Below are 18,907 nucleotides of genomic sequence, written 5' to 3' on the forward strand. Positions count from 1 at the left end.
TAGTTCATCACCTGCCTAGCCATGATGATCATTTGTGGTCATCATGGCAGAGATAAGTCTTGGGCGAGAGTAGAAGGAACATAAGAGAGCTTGTTTAGATTTTAACCGGGCATTTTTACCATGCATAAGGGGCAGCATGAAAGAAACCATGGAGATGATTAAGGGAGAAACTGACTGGTGGGTGGTAAAGTCTGAGAACGCTGGCAGAGCAAAGGCAGGGGTTGACAGCACAGTAGGTTATTAGAACAACTAGGCTGGGTAGGGTTAAGTTCTGAAGGGCTCTAAAAGGCAAAGCCAAGAAGTGTATATTTGATTTGGAGATGAAGGTGAGTCAGGTGAGAGACTCAAGGAGGGGGTTGATGTGGTCAGGACATCAAGCCAAGATTATTTTAACAGCAAAATTCTGAATAGACTTGAGCAGAGAGATTGCAGTAGTTAAGGCCAGGAAAGAAGAGGTTGCAGTAGTCAAGGTGTGACATGAGGGCGTGGATGAGAGTTTGGGCTGTGTGAACAGAGGAAAAAAAAAACAACAGATTTTAGAGGTGCTATGTTAGGAAAAAATGGCAAGATTTATGGCCTGAAAATAAGGATTCAGTGAGAGGACAGAGTCAAAGATGACACCCAAGCAATGGGCCAGAATGACTGGCATTGTTCTCCACAGTGAGTGAGAATAAGGGGGAGATGAGAGGGTTTGGCGGGTGGGAGAAATCAAGAACTCAGTTTTCGCCATATTGAGTTTAATTTGATGTCTGGACATTCATGATGAGAGGTTAGAATGACAGGTCAAGATACTAGATTGGATGATGTAAGATGATTTACAAATCTACCTCTGTACTGATGAGCTATCAGCATAAAGACAAACTGAGTTAAAGCCATAATTGTGGATAAGAGCACCTAGAGGTAGAACATAGGGGGAAATGATTAGGGGGGCTAGGACAGAGCCCTGAAGGGCATACACTTACTGATAGTTACATTTAATGTAACTAAAAGCAGAATTTGGCCCTTGTACACAAACAGCAAAGTAACTAAAGGCAAAACAGATATAATTGTGCATTTAGCATTAGCTCCTGTGGCATCCGAGCAACTACGATCTGTTTTAGTGAGAAAGGAACAGTTAAGGTATATAATGTGGAACTCTGAAACAAGTTCCTTTGGGTCAATGAAGAAATAAGGCAAATCTATGCCATCAGAACTGAAACTCACTATGTAGACTTCTAGCACAACGGGGCCCTGGTCCATATCTGGGGCTTCTAGGTGATTCAGCAATAAAAATAATAAAAAAAACAACAGACTTTATTATGCTCCCCGCTTACATATGATTGATCTTTGTAACTCAATCTCCTGCAACCAGTGATAACCAGAGGCATTTTTCATTTCAATTCATATACTTTGCTTTGAAGTGCATAAATGTTACCAAAATGCTTACAGTTAAAAGATTTATATACTTTAATGATGCCGGAACTGAATGTTTGATCACTTAACTCTTTGGAGTATCTACATTTGTATGCATTAATAATACACTATCTCTAGATCATAAAATGTTAATGAATATAAAATAAATGCAACAAATCAACAGTTTTGAAGTATTCTGTGTAATACTGTACTTTGCTATTGCTGTAGTCTGAACAAACAGTGCTCAATATGAATTACTCTCCACGCTTGTATACAGGGTGTGTGTGTGTGTGTGTGTGTGTGTGTGTGTGTGTGTGTGTGTGTGTGTGTATTAAAACACACACACACACACACACACACACACACACACACACACACACACAACTAATATAAGGCCCATGATACTTAGGGCTTGTCTTCACTACCGGGGAGATAGATGCTGCTGCAATTGATGCAACAGGGGGTCAATTTAGCAGGTCCAGTGAAGTTCCGCTAAATCGAGACCAGAGCTCTCTCTGGTTGACTCCATACTCCAACTCCCCGAGAAGAGTAAGATAAGTCAACGGGAGAGCCTCTCCCATTGACACAGCACAGTGAAGACACCATAGTAAGTCAACCTAAGCTACGTCGACTCCGGTTACGTTATTCATATAGCTGGAATAGTGTAACTTAGGTCAACTTACCCCGGTAGTTTAGACAAAACCTTAGGCTCTAAAACCACTGTAGTTTAAGCCCCATCCATGCCATTCCCAGTGCCGAGCTGTCAATAGTGCAGCATACCTAAAAGGGCACCATCAACACGTAATAGTCTAATTTTTTAAAAAAAGAGTTAAAGTAGTTTAAGGTATGACACCTATCTCCAAGTCCTGCTCCCCATTTTTGTGGTTTTATAGAGATGACTTGTGTGTGAAACACCCACACAAACTGACCATAAAGGGGAGAGAATACACAAGTAAGCAAACTGGAAAAAATAGAAAAAAATTCCCTTCTAAGTCTTTGTATTACTCCCAGGCCTAAATTCCACTCACCACACGGGCACAGTCATCTGCCGCATGACTCCACCTGCAGGGTCTAGTCCTTAGGTGCTAGCTCTTGTAACAGAGGTAGATAACAAAATTCATATAGGAGTGAAGTTTTTTAAACTAAGCATCCTTTTAAGATGAGCTATCATGGGAAAACAGTGTGAATGCTCATATTGCATGCAAATTTATTGCTCTCTGTTTATGCTTTATTTAGTTTTAAGCTATATATTGTTAAATTGGAAGAGCGAACAGATTTATTCCATCTGAAAATATGACAATTCATAAAATTGGTGGTGATCTTCTTTCAAAATAGTTTGTTCTTTATTTAGCTAACCCTCATAATCGGTTCTGTTATTTAAAGATACTTTTACAACATTTGAGGAAACAAAGCAGAATGTTCTTCAAATACAAACTATTATCCTGAATAAACATTTAAATATTTTGGAATTAAGCTGAAGGGGACTGTGGTGAAGCATTAAGTTTTTGAGAAGGACCACAGAAAACAAACTGAGGAGTTAGGAGAATACACTATGTGCCTGATGGATATGAACTGCCCAAACAGGATAAGGACATCTGAGATGTGCCAGCACTAAATGCAAGCAACATCACACTGAAGTCTAGAAACTGAAGTATTTAATGCAACCTTAACAATGATCTTGCAACCATTTCATCATATCAGAGCAACAATTTGGACTGAAGGGAAGTTCTAGATGATAGGGCTTGTTAAGGGATATTTACTGCCTTTTACTGCTGAACACTTAAGAGCTATGGACCAGATCCTCAGTTGCTGGAAATCAGCATAGTTCCAGTCAATGAATTACACCAATGGAGCTGCACCAGATGAAACCAGTCAAGGATAAGGCCTTATATCTATACTTAGCTGAAAATTGCACTCATGTGATTAACAGTTAAATCATTTTTATGTTTAATTGAATTTAATTCTAGTAAGTAGGTGCCAGCCTGACAACCCTGAAGAATGAAGTCCTATTGAACACAAACTGGTACAAAAGGATCCTACATGATCACTCTTCCCTATTCTGCTTCAGTTGTGACTTGGACCAAATCTAAGGGTGAAGAGGGAATCCTTATTGAACTATCTGCTAAGCCTGCTAACAAAAGCATCTAATGTAAAGGTGTTTTTTTTAATTATGTGAACAGGGATATTGTAGAAACTGGGCCAATACCAACAATTTATTTCAGATAGGCCAAACATCCTTCAGTTCTAAACCCTTTTGGTCACCAATCTGGTTCACCATTCTGGTCTCAGTTATTCAAAAGGTATCAAAATATTTACTTTAATCTCTCCTTAAAATTTAGGTGTCCTTACTGCCTTCCATTGTTTAATATTTTAAGAAGAGTTTTTTTAAAAAGTCACTTACCAGTTTTGTAATGTCATTCACATCATCTGTCACTGGATTCCCACAGAGACCTTTGACAAGAGGATTAAGTAGGAGCAGTTGAAGATAAAAGCAAGTGATAATCCAAGTCTATATAAAAAAAGAATATTTATCTGATAAACATCTTCAAAATCATACCGAATACAGACAGTAACGTGAAAAACAAGATGATTTCGAAACATTGTTTTGGCTATAAAGATGGGAAGAAAAGACTACTTGCCTCATTGTTTATACTTAAAAAAAAAACAAGGATGACAGTAGCTCTTTATGGTAGTACAGTGGCTTTTGTGCTTCAAGAACACACACGAACAAAAACTTTGATTGTGATACTCAGTTTAACACAATTAGCAGCATAATCAGGTTATTGCTGACTAGTCAGATCTTTTCATTAAATTTCATCCCGGATCATTAAAATGTACAGTATATTCCATTCCAACAGATACATTCTAGTAATAACTAGCCATAGAACTGAAATCTCTGGAAAACAACACTCCTTATGGAAGTCAAAATGCAGCAAAACATAATACACCTTCAAATATATTCAATAATTACATATATGTTCATCTAAAGTGCAGAAAATATGGATAATACTAACCAGTTTCAAAAAGGAAAAAACTATGAACACGTTAACTGAGAAGTTAGCATTTAGCATGGGAAAATAGACAAAAATTACTACTTTATGTGCCATAAATGGATTTTTGTGCAACAGGATCTTGAACAGATTCTTGTGTGATAGAATCAAGTGTTTTGGCAATAGTGGCTTTCATATGTGAAGATTAGTTGCAACATCTTCAACAGGCCAGTAAACAACCTGGATACTAAACCTACTATAGAGTCAGCCAGAGTTTACTTTATTCGCCGTCCACATGGCAGGGGTCATATGAAATACACTTAAATGATTAGACTTTTTCCAGGAAGGATACACTTAGAAAGTACTAATGGGAAAATTGTTTCTTAGCCCATCAGATCTTTCTTTTTGCACAGCTGGATTCTCCAGGCAAACTTATTCAACATTTATATACAGCTGCTAGGAAGAATGGTTGGACTTCATGGACTGATAACGCCAGTACCATTCAAATAACTGTCTGCAATCTGCAGATGGATGAGGAGGAGCAGATTGATGTTAAACCCTAGCAAGACAAAAGGTGATACAGACTGGCAGAAGGAAACCCTCTTAAAAGCTTACATCCATGGTATAGACTCCACTAGTTGGAGACACACATACCACATCAAGTCAACATGCAGCACAGGAGTACTTCTGGACCCCTCACCAACACTGAGCTCTTATGCAGCAGTGTCCATACAATACTCTGTCCTCTCCAGTTGGCTAGAAGTCTCACAGCAAGGCAGAGGAGGACCTGGCTTCAGTAGTACATGTCTTTGTTCCCTCCCATCTGTAATACATCAATGCAGTATACCTAGGTTTGAGAGACTCAGCCCTGAGAAAAGTCCCAACTGGTGCAGAATGCAGCAACTTGCATCTTCAGCAACACCTGTGACAAGCAAATCATCCCAGTACTTTGCTCACTACTGGCTTCCTGTAGAACCCCATGACAAGTTTAAGCTGTAGATCTTTATTTTCAGTGGGCTAGATGATCTGAGCTCAGGACTCAAAAGACTGCCTCAAACTCTGGAACTTCACTCCTGGCACAATGGAACTGTCTATCTGTCACAGACAAAGGCAAGGGCAAAACCTGTTTGTGCAGGAGACTGAGCCTCCATTGGGACTATGGAACTTGTTCCTCCAGGAACTAAGATTTCCCTCAAACCTTTCCACTTTCTAGGCTAAATGAAAAGCTCACTTCTTCTTTCAGCCTTGTCTTCAAACAGTATAGAGCACATTAGCTTTAAAAAAGAAAAAAAAATCCAATACATGAAAATTTTCTCTAGGGAGCTGTATAGAGAGGAGTGATACATGAGAGATATTATGCACCAATTTACTTCATTATTGGAAGGCACTCAGATACCATGGTGAGGATACATGCAGTATAAGAATCTAAACAGAACAGATCATAATAGCAACTATTTTATAAACAGTGGTTAAAATCATTCATCCTAGCTTTCAAGTGAACATTAACTGACCATTCATTCATGGGTGGCGGGGGAACCTCCTCTTTGGGAAGGCTCTCTCCCTCCGAGTTGTATTAGGCACCTAACTACCTCTGAAGTGCTGGACTTGGCCGCACCCCTCTCCAACATTTCCTACTGGCTAGCGCAGGCTGCTCCCTGCTCTGCTTACTGGCTTCTGTAAATCCCTTTTTTAGGCACCTATCTCTCCCTGTCCATTGTACAGGGAGCCTAGTGTCCACTGTGTGCTTAAAAGTTGGATATTGCAACACTCATTGTTGCCACACCCAAGTATCTTTGAGGATGCAGCCCTTTCCCTCTCTATGCTTCAGTTTCCCCCATCTGTAATATGGCGATAAGGCTATTAATCTTCTTTGTAAAGCACATTGAAACCTACTGATAAAACAACACTATATAAGAGCTAGGCATTATTTTTCCTGTGAATGAGAATTACCTTGCCCTCAAAACTGAAGAACTTGGAGGAAACTGAGGAGAACCTCAGATTCTCTCTTCAACAGGGCTCTTTCTGTGGATTTTTCCATGGGACAGCAGGATCTGGGCCTGGCACCAGATTGTTATTAAAAAAATGCAGTAAATGTGACAATACCATAAACAGGCAACAGGTGGTATTTGGCTTCAAAATGCACCACTTCTACTATCAAAGTAAAAGGGCCAATTCTACTCTCAGAGACAATAGCGCAACTCCCATTGCAGTTACCAAGAGCTTTACACATGAAAATTAATCCTGATTAAGGTAGGGTGTGACTTTAGAATTAATTATTCCTGACTAACGATACGCCTTTTCCTGGAATAAGAGTGCTGTAAGCTGAATTAATTTAAAACATTTAAGACAAAGAATAGCTAATAAGAAATAATCTCTATGTAGACAAGCTGTAAGATTCAGGGCTGTTTTCAAACACATTCTTTGGAAATGCAGACTGCTGAAACATTGTCTTATTTACTCACTTGCTCATTGCACCAAATTCTGTTCTTCTTTACTTACTGTATAACAATGAGTCATACCAGTGTACTAAGGCCAGAATTTCACCTCACATATCTAATGAGCAGGGAAGTAATTCAATCTTTATATAGAAGGGTGATTTGCTATCCCAAGTGCCAAGCAGACCTGAACCAATTAGAAGCTCCAATAAAAGTAGTACCACATATTAGACAACAAACTGGACTTCGAGACCTTTTGTTAGTTACTGTACTTCATATGGTAATACCTTAAAGGTGTAGGCCATACATAAATTTTGAGAACAAAAAACTTTACTCCTATGCAACAATATATATATACTCCAAAAGTTGTGGTTCATTTATAACTTTTATAAAATACATATGCTTTGTGCATTTTGAGATATCAAATGAAAGTTTTTTTGTTCATTTCTTTCCTATTGTAGGTGATCTGGGAAGTTTAAACTTAATGCCATCCCACAGCTGCTGAGAAGCTGCAAAACTATTGCTGCTCTGAACAAGTTATCAAAATACTTTGATTATTTATATGTACATATTGATATCACATGTGCATGTACACACACACACACACACACACACGACTGCACAGACTAGAGAGCTAAAGGATATTTGTGTTATTTGTTCTTCATCTGGAGCCAACATTCTGATTTCATCAATAGGAGTTTTGTTAAATCAAGGATGGCATAACATGAGCCACTGTGAACGGTCACGCTGTCTGGAGTGCCTCACAACTGTGAGTGCTTACCTCAGGGCAAACTGTCAGAAAACAGGTCAGACACCCCAAACTGGTGATGTGTTCTATAATTAGATTTCACCAAGCCAGTAAGAAATGTGAACTCCTGGATCACTGTAACAGTCTTATAGAGTCATAGACAGTCCCCTTGACTCTGTCTATATTGCCACTCAGACAAAATGGATTTAGTGATAAATGGTCACTTACACCAAAATCATATAATGGTCAGGTTGCTCCCAGTCCTAAGAGACCTGTCACTTGCCCCCAGATCAATTGGTACCCTAGCTCTTACACCAAAGACAACATCTGTAGCCAATCCTGTAATAAACTATCTAAAGGTTTATTAACCAGGAAAAAAGGAATAAGTGTTATTTACAGATTAAAGCAAGCAAACATACACACACAAATGAGTTACCATCTAAATCCTAAGAGTGACAGAGTTGTATTTATCAATTCAAAGTGTCATTCAGGGCAGACCTAGGGGTAACCCTGGGGACCTCTGCCTCAGCTGAGTGTCCGGCCCTGTTAGAGTTCAAACAGCCAAAAAAAAAAATGGAAAATTTTCTTATGAGTTTGTTTTATTTTCTTCACTCAGCTTCCAAATCCATAGGATGAGCTTCCTTGCACATAGAATTTCTCTATAGAGATAGGGCCATTAACCAGCCTTTATATTGAGATTTTGTTGATGGCCCATCTGATTTTAACAGTGCTTCTGGATGGGTGGGGATGGAGGGAGGACGATTCCCATGCCTGGGTTTTCAAAATGATAAAGCAAAAAATTTACATATTTTCTTATAGCATGGAATACAGACATTGCAAGTGAGATTAATGCATGCAGAAACTTACAAGCATTTCATATAGTCTAAACACTAAATACATTCTTATATGACAAATACCTATTGTGAGCAAAATTAACATACAGGTGAACTGGTCTGGTGTCCAGCTATGAGTTTGTTAGTTCTTAGCAAACGTTTTCAGTCTTGACAAGAGTTGGCATCTGGCCTGCCAGCATCAATCAAGGATAGCATAACATGAGCCATTGTGAACTTCACAAATTTATAAACAGTGCTTCCAGCTTTACATTTAAACAGGTATAAAGAAAGTTACTAGTACAGTATATTTTAAGTTATACTGGAAAAGCGTACAGACATACAGTCTGAGGGTGATATTTTCAAAGCAGGGCATGGGATTTAGCCACACATTCTATTAAAGTCAAAATTAACTGAAGATGTGTGACAAATCACATGCACTACTTGCAAAATCTCCACTTGCCTGCTTTGTAAGCTCCATGGCACTTGTTGACAATTTCATAGTGGAAGGGATGCCACAGGAATAAATGACAGGTGTGCCCGTCAGGAGAAGCATGAATAAATACCACTAACTGTCTGGAAAAAAGATTTTCCTAACTATTTTTTACCAGAAAAATATTCTGAAAGGACAAACATATAATCAAAGAAAACTGCTTTCAACATTGCCTCCTCCCTGGCTTTCTGTTATGCACCGTTAGTTAGCCTCACCCTATTTTTATTTTAGGAATAGGATGTACTCATTTATTTCCTTATTCTGAAGCTCACTGAACTGTGAAAATGTATATAATCCCAGGAAAAAGGGAGAGGCTGAAACTGGACTAGGAGAGATTAGTTCAGAGCAAATTTCATGAATGGGTAATCTGAGTGCTCTCATGCTATAAAGCATCTGCATTTTTAGATAATGTACAGTTTTTTAGAGACTTGGCTAAAGGTCCAAAGTGCAGCAGCCTTCTGTTTCACAATATAACATGTGAGTTACGCTGGTTAATATGTAGCAATTTCATAAGGGGAAAAAAAATAGGGGAATACCAACTTTTTTTTTTTTTTTTAAAAACACACTGGAAAGCGTGGACATTTTCCAAAAGTCTAGCTTGTAGTGATAGCGTGGTTCCAAATGTAACTATGGAGAAGCTGTTGCTGCTCAGTAATAAATTACTTACAAGGAAAGAGGTAGTAACCACCTGGCAAGGCAAAAGAATCCAGATAGAAATAGCAACAAAACAGAAATAAAGAGAGTTGCTGTTCTACGTTACAAAATTTTATAGTGTTCAAACAAAGGCCACTAGCACTTATGTTGGGAAAAATTGTGTTATTCAAGGGTGTGGGAAAAAAAACAACAAACAAACAAACAAACAAAAAAACACAAACCTGAGCGACATGTTTTATTGTCATTAGCGCTCATGTGCACAGCTTCTCCTGCTGACATAGCTACCACTGCTGGTTGAGGTGGTTTTATTATGTCATGCAAATGGGATGGGTGTAGTGGATAGGTAATCTGTTTATCCCAAAGCAGAAAAGGGTAAGAAACCCAGTCTCAGTCCAAAAAACAAAGCGAGGGACTTTGGAACACTGCAGTGGGAACCACTGGTTTAACCAGTTTAGAATCTGCACCTGAGACTGTGTATTCTGTAGAGAAGGAGCCATATTTGACACCCTAACTCCTGCCCTTCAAGCACTGCTCCACACCATTGGTTGAACTGTGTTGGCAGTATTATGTAGACCAGGGGTCCTGAACCATTAGGGTTACCATATTTCAACAATCAAAAAAGAGGACACGGGGGAGCCCCACACTAGCCCCGCCCCCATCCACTCCCTCCCACTTCCCGCCCCCTGATTGCCCCCCTCAGAATCCCCAACCCCCCCCCGCTCCTTGTCCCCTGACTGCCCGCTCCTGAGACCCCCCACCCTAACTGCCCCCCTAGGACCTTACCCCCTACCTGTCCCCTGACTGCCCCGACCCTTATCCCCACCCCTGCCTCCAGACAGACCCCCGGGACTCCCATGCCCATCCAACCACTCCCTGTGTCCTGACTGCCCCCCCCCCAGAACCCCCAACCCATCTACCCCCCCTGCTCCCTGTCCCCTGACTGCTCTGACCACTCTCCACACCCCTGCCCCCTGACAGGCCCCCCCAGAACCTCCAACCCATCCAACCCCCCTATTCCCTGTCCCTTGACTGCCCCCTCCAGAACCCCCCTGCCCCTTCTCCAACCCCCTGGCTCCCTTACCGTGCCGCTCCGCAGCACACTGCCAGAGGCCAGCCACCTGGCCAGTGATTTGAAGCTGCAGGGGAGAGGAGGGGGGAAGGGGAGGAAAGGCTCTGGCTGCTAGAGCCCCACATGCTAGTGGCTCAATCCAGCTGGCCGCCCTATCACCTGCGCTGTGCTCGGGGGGGGGGGGGCGGGAGGGAGAGAGGATGCTAGACATTAAGATAAGAGAATCCGGACGAATGGTAACCCTATCAACCATTTCTCCTTCCCAGGATCCCAAAACCACCAAAGTTCCTTGCAGCAAAGCATACAGTTCTCCAGAGTCTATACAGGCCACAAACGATTGAAAGACTCATTGAAGGATCATAGCAATAAGTTGCAAGTTGTTTGGCACGCTGGGTGTGTGGCAGGTGCTTGACTGGAGCTTCTCCCATCTTCTCACCCACCCAGATTCACCAGCAAACACAGGACTACTTCAAGCGTCCACAGTCTCCTTAAGCACCGGTTCCTTACACCAGAGCAGAACCATGCCTTTGTGTAGTGAGATGTAGGAAAGAAGAGGCAGAAGCTGCAGTAAGTCTGGGTAAGGGTAGGGAGGAGGCAAGACAGGAGCAGGACAGCTAGAGAACCAGCAGGAAGGAGCAAGCTCCTTCTTGCCTCCACTCCTGATGAGCCTTAACAACTGTGGGATTTTACAAGTTTTTTATTTTCTCAAGAAAGGGATGCAACCTAGTGAGTACCTCTTGTGACCCACATCCAAGGCATCCCCAGTCATCTGAGAAATCCTGCAGTAGACTGCAGAAAATGTGAATTACTTATACTGAAGTAATCTTTAACTCAGGAAATTAATCAGCCTTGAAGAGTTTAAAAAAAAATGGAAGATCAAGATGCTTATTTGATAGAACCCTTTCCCAATTCCACTGTATTCAGTAAGCACATGTAACATTAAATCCTCTGTTAATGCTGATTTCAAAAGCAAATACACACTTCCATAGCAACTGAGACTGCTTTTAGTTTGGTATATTTTAACATAGGTGGGGAATGCAGATAAGGATAACAAAACAAATTTAAATAATTCAATATGAAATAAGATTTATTTAGAACTCTGACAAATAGCAGGACTACAGAAGTATTCATTAAACTGCAATTTTGTTATGGTACTCACATGCATTCTGTAAACAAACAAATGTAAATATTTCACGTTATTTTTATATCCATAGTATCTTTGTGTGATATCTAAAATAGTTAACACAAAACACAAATATATCTAATGTTTGTGTGTGTGGTGGTGGGAATTAGTCAGCTAATGTTACAAATTTAAGAGTGGGAGGGGTACAACTAATCTGTATCTACTTTTAGTTCACAAGACTGTTGCCTATAGTAGTTGTTTTAGCCTTATGTAGCATTCTTCCTCTGACTTCCCATAAACTTCACATCCACAAACTGTTCCCTTCATCCTTGTTGAATCTCACTCATTTTCCTTTGGAAGATTTCTGAGGTGCTTAGGAGGGTTAACGGGAGAGGACAAAAGCAGTGTGTTTTGAATGGTTTGTCTGTTTGGTGACGTGACGCTGAAGTGGAGCTTGCCAGAATCCACTAGCTGCATGTAGCGAGGAAAATACTGTTGCCCCAATGAACTTGGCGATTATGGGGCTTAGTTTCCTTTTAGTTACACTTGAAGTAAATCAGAAGTAACGAAATTCAAGTCAATGCATTACTATAGTCTACAAATAGTTAAGTGGAAATAGAAAATGACATACTCCATTGTGGAATACCTTTCCCTCTTTACTGCTACAATTATCTTCTCTACATCTATGCAGATACAGACATCCCACCACCCCCCGGCCCTTTTCCCATAATGGGCATCATAGCGACACATCGCTCTGTCAGTGCAATAACATTGTATTGCACCATTCGTCTTCTACACATAGTTCAGGATCTCAGGATAATCACTCTGCTCTTCTGCACTTCCAGGTTCACGTCATGCTGCCTCAGTAGAACTGCTGCGGCATGCTACGCTTTCTGCTCCCCTGACAGATGCAGCAGCAGCAGGCAGCACCAGCCAATTTGTTACTGCTGCACTTAGTGATATACAGAATTGTACCCGTGCCCCAAAGTACGGTGTCTCTAGTGGCATGTAAGATTTACTATTAAAATACATCATGCACAAGATCGAGTTTAGCTTGAAATAGAGAGAATTTTCAATAGTCTAGTAATTTTTCATTAAATTTATTACAATACAATGTTTTTGCTCAGTTTAATTTTCTGTAGGGATACTAATACAAAATATTACACTGTACTCCACAAAAACACTATTGCCAAAAACACTCTTTGTCCGCTCTATAATCTTGCATGCCAATCTGCGATGCAGGCAGTTTCCTTGTGTCTCTTAATGTGCTTTGGATGACAGCCAGTAAGCTTAGCTTTCAAACACTGGGAAACTTAGTTACCAAGAAACAGGTACTTAGGCCTGGATGCTGGTCTCTTGAGGTCATGTTAACTATATTCATTTAAATATTTACTGATTTTAATCCATCAAATAGCATTCTGATTCTGTCAGGATCTAAGAGTTCTTTGAATCTCCTCTGCACATCCCTACTCTTGGGATGCACCAACCAGCAGAGACCGTGGAATCTTCTGGTAGCAAGGCCTGTTAAGAGTGCTCGTGCACCCTTCCTATCCCTATGCCCAGCATACGAGCACATTCTGAGGGCAAGGCATTAGAAGGAGACTTGGTGCCTGTTGTCCCCTCAGTTCCTTCCAAATGCAGCAGTGAAAGGATGTGAACCTCTAGGGATCTCCCAGCTCCATAGCTAGAGTGCCTTTTTACCTTTTAGACTAGTTATCATTAGGAAGTCTTATAGTTCATTTTTAGGATAGTTCAGATTAGCATTTTAGCTTTAAGTAGGAATATTTACCGGTACTGATATGGCACAGCCTAGCACGAAGCAGCATGGATTTCAGAGATGCGTGTTGTGCCCAGGTGTGTTCCCGGCATCTGAGGTGCATGTTCAGTGCCTGAAAGGCCTACAGGTGAGTCTCATCTTACGCTGGGGTTACATTCCGCTGTCTGTGCGTAAAGCAAAAGTCACGTATAGTCAAAATTACATTGCGTGTAATGGCAGGCGGAATCGCCTGCACTACAGGTACAGTATTTAAATTGTTATTTTTCCTCCTTTTTTTTGTTTTTGCCGACCGCGCAAAGCTGAATTCGCACATGTTAAATGCGGGTAAGATGAGACTCGCCTGTATAGGAGAATCATTCTCTGGCATGCCGTGCTATCTGCAGCACATGTACTCCTCGAGCCTGGAAGGAAAGACAAACAGACTTCAGGCCCTTCTGTTACAAGAGGCCTTGTCAGTCAAGCCTCTGTGATGCAATAATTTTAAGGGATGCAAAAGGAAGGATGGGAGACCTGAATTGGCTCCGGGCACTTGCAGATCCAAGAAAGTATCAGTTATGAAAACTTGGGCCTTGGCACCAAGCTCCAGTTCCAAGACAACTGAGCTTCCAGTAGCCAAATCCTCTGATCTGGAACCAAAAATATTATGGTCTCCATTGGAACCAGTACCAGATAGAGGCCCTAGGGATCTGGACAACGTAATGGGACTAACGATGTCGGTTCTGAAGAAAGGCTAAATTAAAATAGATTTCTTTTCTATCAGTTAGTTCTTTGGACCATTCGCAGCAGGCAGATCCAACACAAAGACTCCTCGAATGAACACTCCTATAGATCCTATGAATCAATCAAGTGATATGATCCTGGATTGGGGGTAACTGGCAGGACTGGCCCATGCCACTGTGGATACCCGGTCCACAGTGGCCAACCCCTACTTAGCAATACCATTTGAGAAAATTGGACTGTCCAGTCCCAGAACAACTTCTGCCTGAACCTATGGATCTGAGACATCTGGATCCAACAGCCAGGGAACATTCCCCAACTTTAGGGCAAGACACTCTCTGATTAAGAGTACCAGGAAAGATCTCTATGGATTTCTCCTTTTGTGAAGGAGTAGCACTGAGGTTATACATTTTTCTATGACCTTGAAATGGGATAAAGATCATTGTTTCTATGCAAGTCTAGGGCCAAGAATGATTGAGAAATAATGTAGCCACAAGAGCTAAAAAGGAATAGATGGAAGATTAGAGTTTAGTTCACTCAACATAACCTTGCATAACCTCAAAGGGAAGATGATCACTTTTTCAGTAGCTTAAGGAACAAAAATTCAGACAGTTCAGTTCTCTAGCAAGTAGGCAGTGATATTCCTGTTAAGTGACACAGTAGAATTAATGAACACACAGGATTAGCTTGGTGGCAAGGATAAGGTTCTCATTATGTGGGGTGGACTGATAAAACAGCCACATGCTGGACAGTTTATTTAATTTAAAATGTTTTAAAAGTTATATTTCAGCTGTCTTGCTTGGTCAGTCAAATGAACACAAATCCACTGTCCTGCACATCTGGATCTTATTTTTGACCAGGAAAATTACACTAGGATTTTTTTCTTCCATTGGGATTTTTTTGGTGTGTGTGTGTGTGTGTGTGTGTGTGTGTGTGTGTGTGTGTGTGTGTGTGTTTTCCTCTTTGTTTGCTTGTATGAAGTGTTGTTGTAACCAAGTCGGTCCCAGGATATTAGAGACAAGGTGCGTGAGGTGATAACTTTTATTGGACCAACTTCTGTTGGTAACAGAAACAAGCTTTGATTAGAGAAGTGTTAAATGGCCACTTCACCTTGACTGATCCCTTGAAATGTGTGCGTAACATTCTGCAGGATACAATGTGGACTGTTGAACAGCTGTGTCCCCTCAATTCTATAATTCTTTTTACACTGCTTTGCTGAAAGAGTAGCCATTCCTGGCCTATTCATCCATAGCCTCCATAATGTAAATTACTCCCAGCTATTTTATAAAAGTGCTCTTAGCCCACCACTCCTGAATTATACTGCAGAGCAACACCAACAGATTCCCAGTCCCAGACTTGTCCCCAGAAATGTGTCTTGTACTGCCCAGTACCCGTCTGGACAATACAAGCTCATATAAAGTTCATCATTTTATTAATAGAAAATTATATGCCCAAACCTGATTATCTCAAATGGGGTTCCCCAAACATTTCAATCCACACACACTGTCTTAGATAAAACAATAAAACAAGTTTATTAACTACAGAAAGATAGATTTTAAGTGATTACAAGTAATGAGGCATAAAAGTTTGTAACCAATTCTAAGAAATAAAAGATAAAATGCAAACTAATACCTAACTTAACAAGCTAAGTGAACTTAAAGCAAAAAGGGTTTTCCTCACCATGGGCTTACAGCAGTCTGGGTGGATCCCTTCAGCCAGGACCCCTCCCCCAGTTCAATTACGCTTTCTTTGTCTTTCAAATGTCATTGATGCCGTAAGTAGAGATGAGTGGAGAAAGGTGATTTGGGGTCTCTGTTCCTCATTTTTATATCTTTTCCTCCTCATTGAGAATTATTTCCAGTTGGGATTCAGGTGACAGCTAGTCCGTTTACATGAGAACCTCCAGCTGTTCCATTGCCAAGATGTAAGTTTCTCACTCAGACCCTTCTTCCTGCCAAAGAATGGCTGTTTACCCAGGTGATACTCCATTTGATTTTGTTGACATCTGGCAGAGGTGCCAGTTTGTCTCTGTGAACTGGCTTGGGTTGCTTCCTCAGATTTGGAATATGCCTTAGTAACATCATAGAGTAGAATCTTTTAACTTCTTATTCTGCCACACATTTTACCAGGACAATAATGGTCACTGAATTATGAGTTTTCAAATTATACCTCACAAGGCATACTTCGTACAAAATGTATCTCAGTCTTGTGAAAGTGGTAAATCATAGGGTAGAGACTGTCAGAATATGTTAACTACTTATGCTAAACCTTGCATTTAGCTGTGATGCTCACAGTACTTTTCCCAGACCTGAAGAAGAGCTCTGTGGAAGCTAGAAAGCTTGTCTCTCTTACCAATAGAAGTTGATCCAATAAAATATATTACCTCACCCATCCTGTCTTTGTTTACTTGTTCTTCAAAGTGTGCCCTTGTTTCTCTGATCTCTCCTCTACAGAGGATGTAAATAGAGGATTCCCATACCTTTTAATAAATGCTGCTGCTAATATACATTGCACATAGCATGTGTTTGCTGTGGAGGCAAAAGGAGGCTGCAGCAGAATCAGAGTAATTTAAGGTGTTGGGTTTTAACTATAACACTTTAAATTGGTGTCAAGTATCAGAGGGGTAGCCGTGTTAGTCTGTATCCACAAAAACAACGAGGAGTCCAAAGTGCCACCGGACTCCTCATGGACTTTAAATTGGGTGGACCTGTTTAGTCAGATAGTCTCTGTTAGTGAGAATACATAGCAGTTAACATAATCGGAGGCACTCCCAGTATGATAAAACAGCAATTTACTTCATTGGAAATTATTTGACATAACGGCACTCTGGATTAACTGTAAAGAGACTGGTGGTAGGACATTTTTCAACAAATGGTCCTCAGTTGTGGGGACCATTTGTTTCTCACTTTCCTCTTTGGTTCACAAAAGCCTGAATTTGCAGAATTTCAGGTCATGGTGCAAGATCCATTTGTTTTCCCTTTGGAAAGCCATGAACTGTATGAGGAGGTTGATAGGTAAACTTTGGCTTTTGATGGGGAGAGATTTTGAGACAGCTCAATTTGTTGGATATTTGTCCAAAGTAGTTTAGTGGGTTTTCATAGTAAGTGGGCACATAACCAGAGCAGTGTCTAACGTACAACATTTTTTAAAAGCAGCTACTGGTTTTGAGTGACTCAGTTTTGGGTGCCCTACATAAGACATATTAAGTATCTTCAATTGGGAACCCTCAAAAATTGGTCTCCCATAATTAGTGCCAACTTACTTATTTAGGCATAAACATTCAAAAGAAGAGCTGCAAACTTATCCCTGGAGCATTTGTAAGATACATTTATAAACCCTAGTCTCAGCTATGTGGCCTTGTCTCCCAAGGAGCTTGTAACAGTGCTTAAAAATATTCCACAATTACACTATTGGAGGCTGTAACTCTCCACACTTAACTCAGTTACAGGAAATGTGCAAATATCCTTCTGCACTAAAACTGTAAAGATTTATACCCAACTCTTTCTGCCTCCCCCTTGCCCTCCTTCCCATTTCTCTAAATCCTGCAATATACTATTTAGGCTATATATCTTTTTATGATGTGTGGGAGGTGTCCACTTTTGTGTACGGTTTAAAATGTTGAATTTTACAGTTTTAGGGTAGCATTTTACAGATTACCTGATTTGCAAAGCACTATGTTTTCTAAGAACACACTGACTCTTTGGTTAGGTAATAATAGAACATGGATGCGCTCTGGCTATATCAACTGTAGTTGTAACTTTACAAAAAGCAATGGATAAAATGCTAGGCGTCACCCAGTGATGTAAACACTAGGCACAAAGGTACCTAGGTACCTAACCTCCAGTTTTAGGCACCCAGCCTCCAGTTTTAGGCACCTAAGTCCCATTTTTAGGCACCACTGCGATCCATAAAACCCCCGCTTGGCTGCTACCTAACTGTGTAGGCACCTAAACTCATTTGGCACCTAAATTTTTGCAATAAAATTTCCCTTGGTGCCTATGTTTTTACCACTGTGCCCAAAACATTGCCTATGCTAACAAACTCTGTAACCATGATTCACCTCATAGAATCATAGAAGATGTAGTGTGTCCTCTCTACAGACTTTTTCACTGCCGTTTGTCCTGAAAATGAAAAATGCTCATCTCGTTTTCCATTGTTGCCACCAGTGGAGCTGCACTGGTGAAAAATTACTGCGATGAAATTTGCTAGTGAAGACACAGCCTAATGCAAGAGCATTTGTATCGTCTTGTGTAACTAGAATTGCTTTCCTGCTTAAACCTTTGTTTACCTGATAGCTCAAACATTCAAATCATAGCAAAAAAATGCCCACCTTTTGCCAGCTGTGAATGTGAAAAGGAAAAAAAAAAAGTGTTACAGGTTAATGATTCTAGTCTGCCATAGCCAGTCTAAGTTAGCAAAAAAGCTTTGTAAAAGAACACTAGTTAAACAGCATTGAGTTTGCAATGTAGAATGCCTTGTGTTCAACCATTCAACAATCATTATTTATGGCCACTTGCTACATAATAGCCTCCTGTCCAACAGGTTTCAGGAAGGGAAAGTACCCTGAAGCCAGCCAATTTAAAAAACAAGCACATTATGGATAAGTGAAGCTATGGATGTTTGCAGCAAAAATCTAAACCCACATGGAACTCTTCTGGCTTCATGTTTTGGTACTCACT

At 40.6% G+C, this 18,907-nt stretch overlaps 1 protein-coding gene across 7 annotated transcripts in view; it reads right to left on the bottom strand.

Annotated features, from left to right (window-relative positions):
• The window catches only part of KITLG (KIT ligand), an 89,746-nt gene that overhangs the window by 46,367 nt on the left and 24,472 nt on the right, over positions 1–18,907 (bottom strand). For 6 of the 7 annotated variants that reach the window (XM_005279125.5, XM_065560393.1, XM_065560375.1 and 3 more), the window contains exon 2: positions 3,794–3,901. In XM_005279125.5, the coding sequence (XP_005279182.2) occupies positions 3,794–3,901 (108 nt within the window). Of the gene's footprint in view, positions 1–3,793; positions 3,902–13,523; positions 13,676–18,907 lie in introns of all 7 variants that reach the window. The other variant, XM_042859839.2, reaches the window with a different exon arrangement.

Source organism: Chrysemys picta, chromosome 1 (genome assembly GCF_011386835.1).
Source record: "Chrysemys picta bellii isolate R12L10 chromosome 1, ASM1138683v2, whole genome shotgun sequence".
Classification (NCBI taxonomy): domain Eukaryota; kingdom Metazoa; phylum Chordata; order Testudines; family Emydidae; genus Chrysemys; species Chrysemys picta.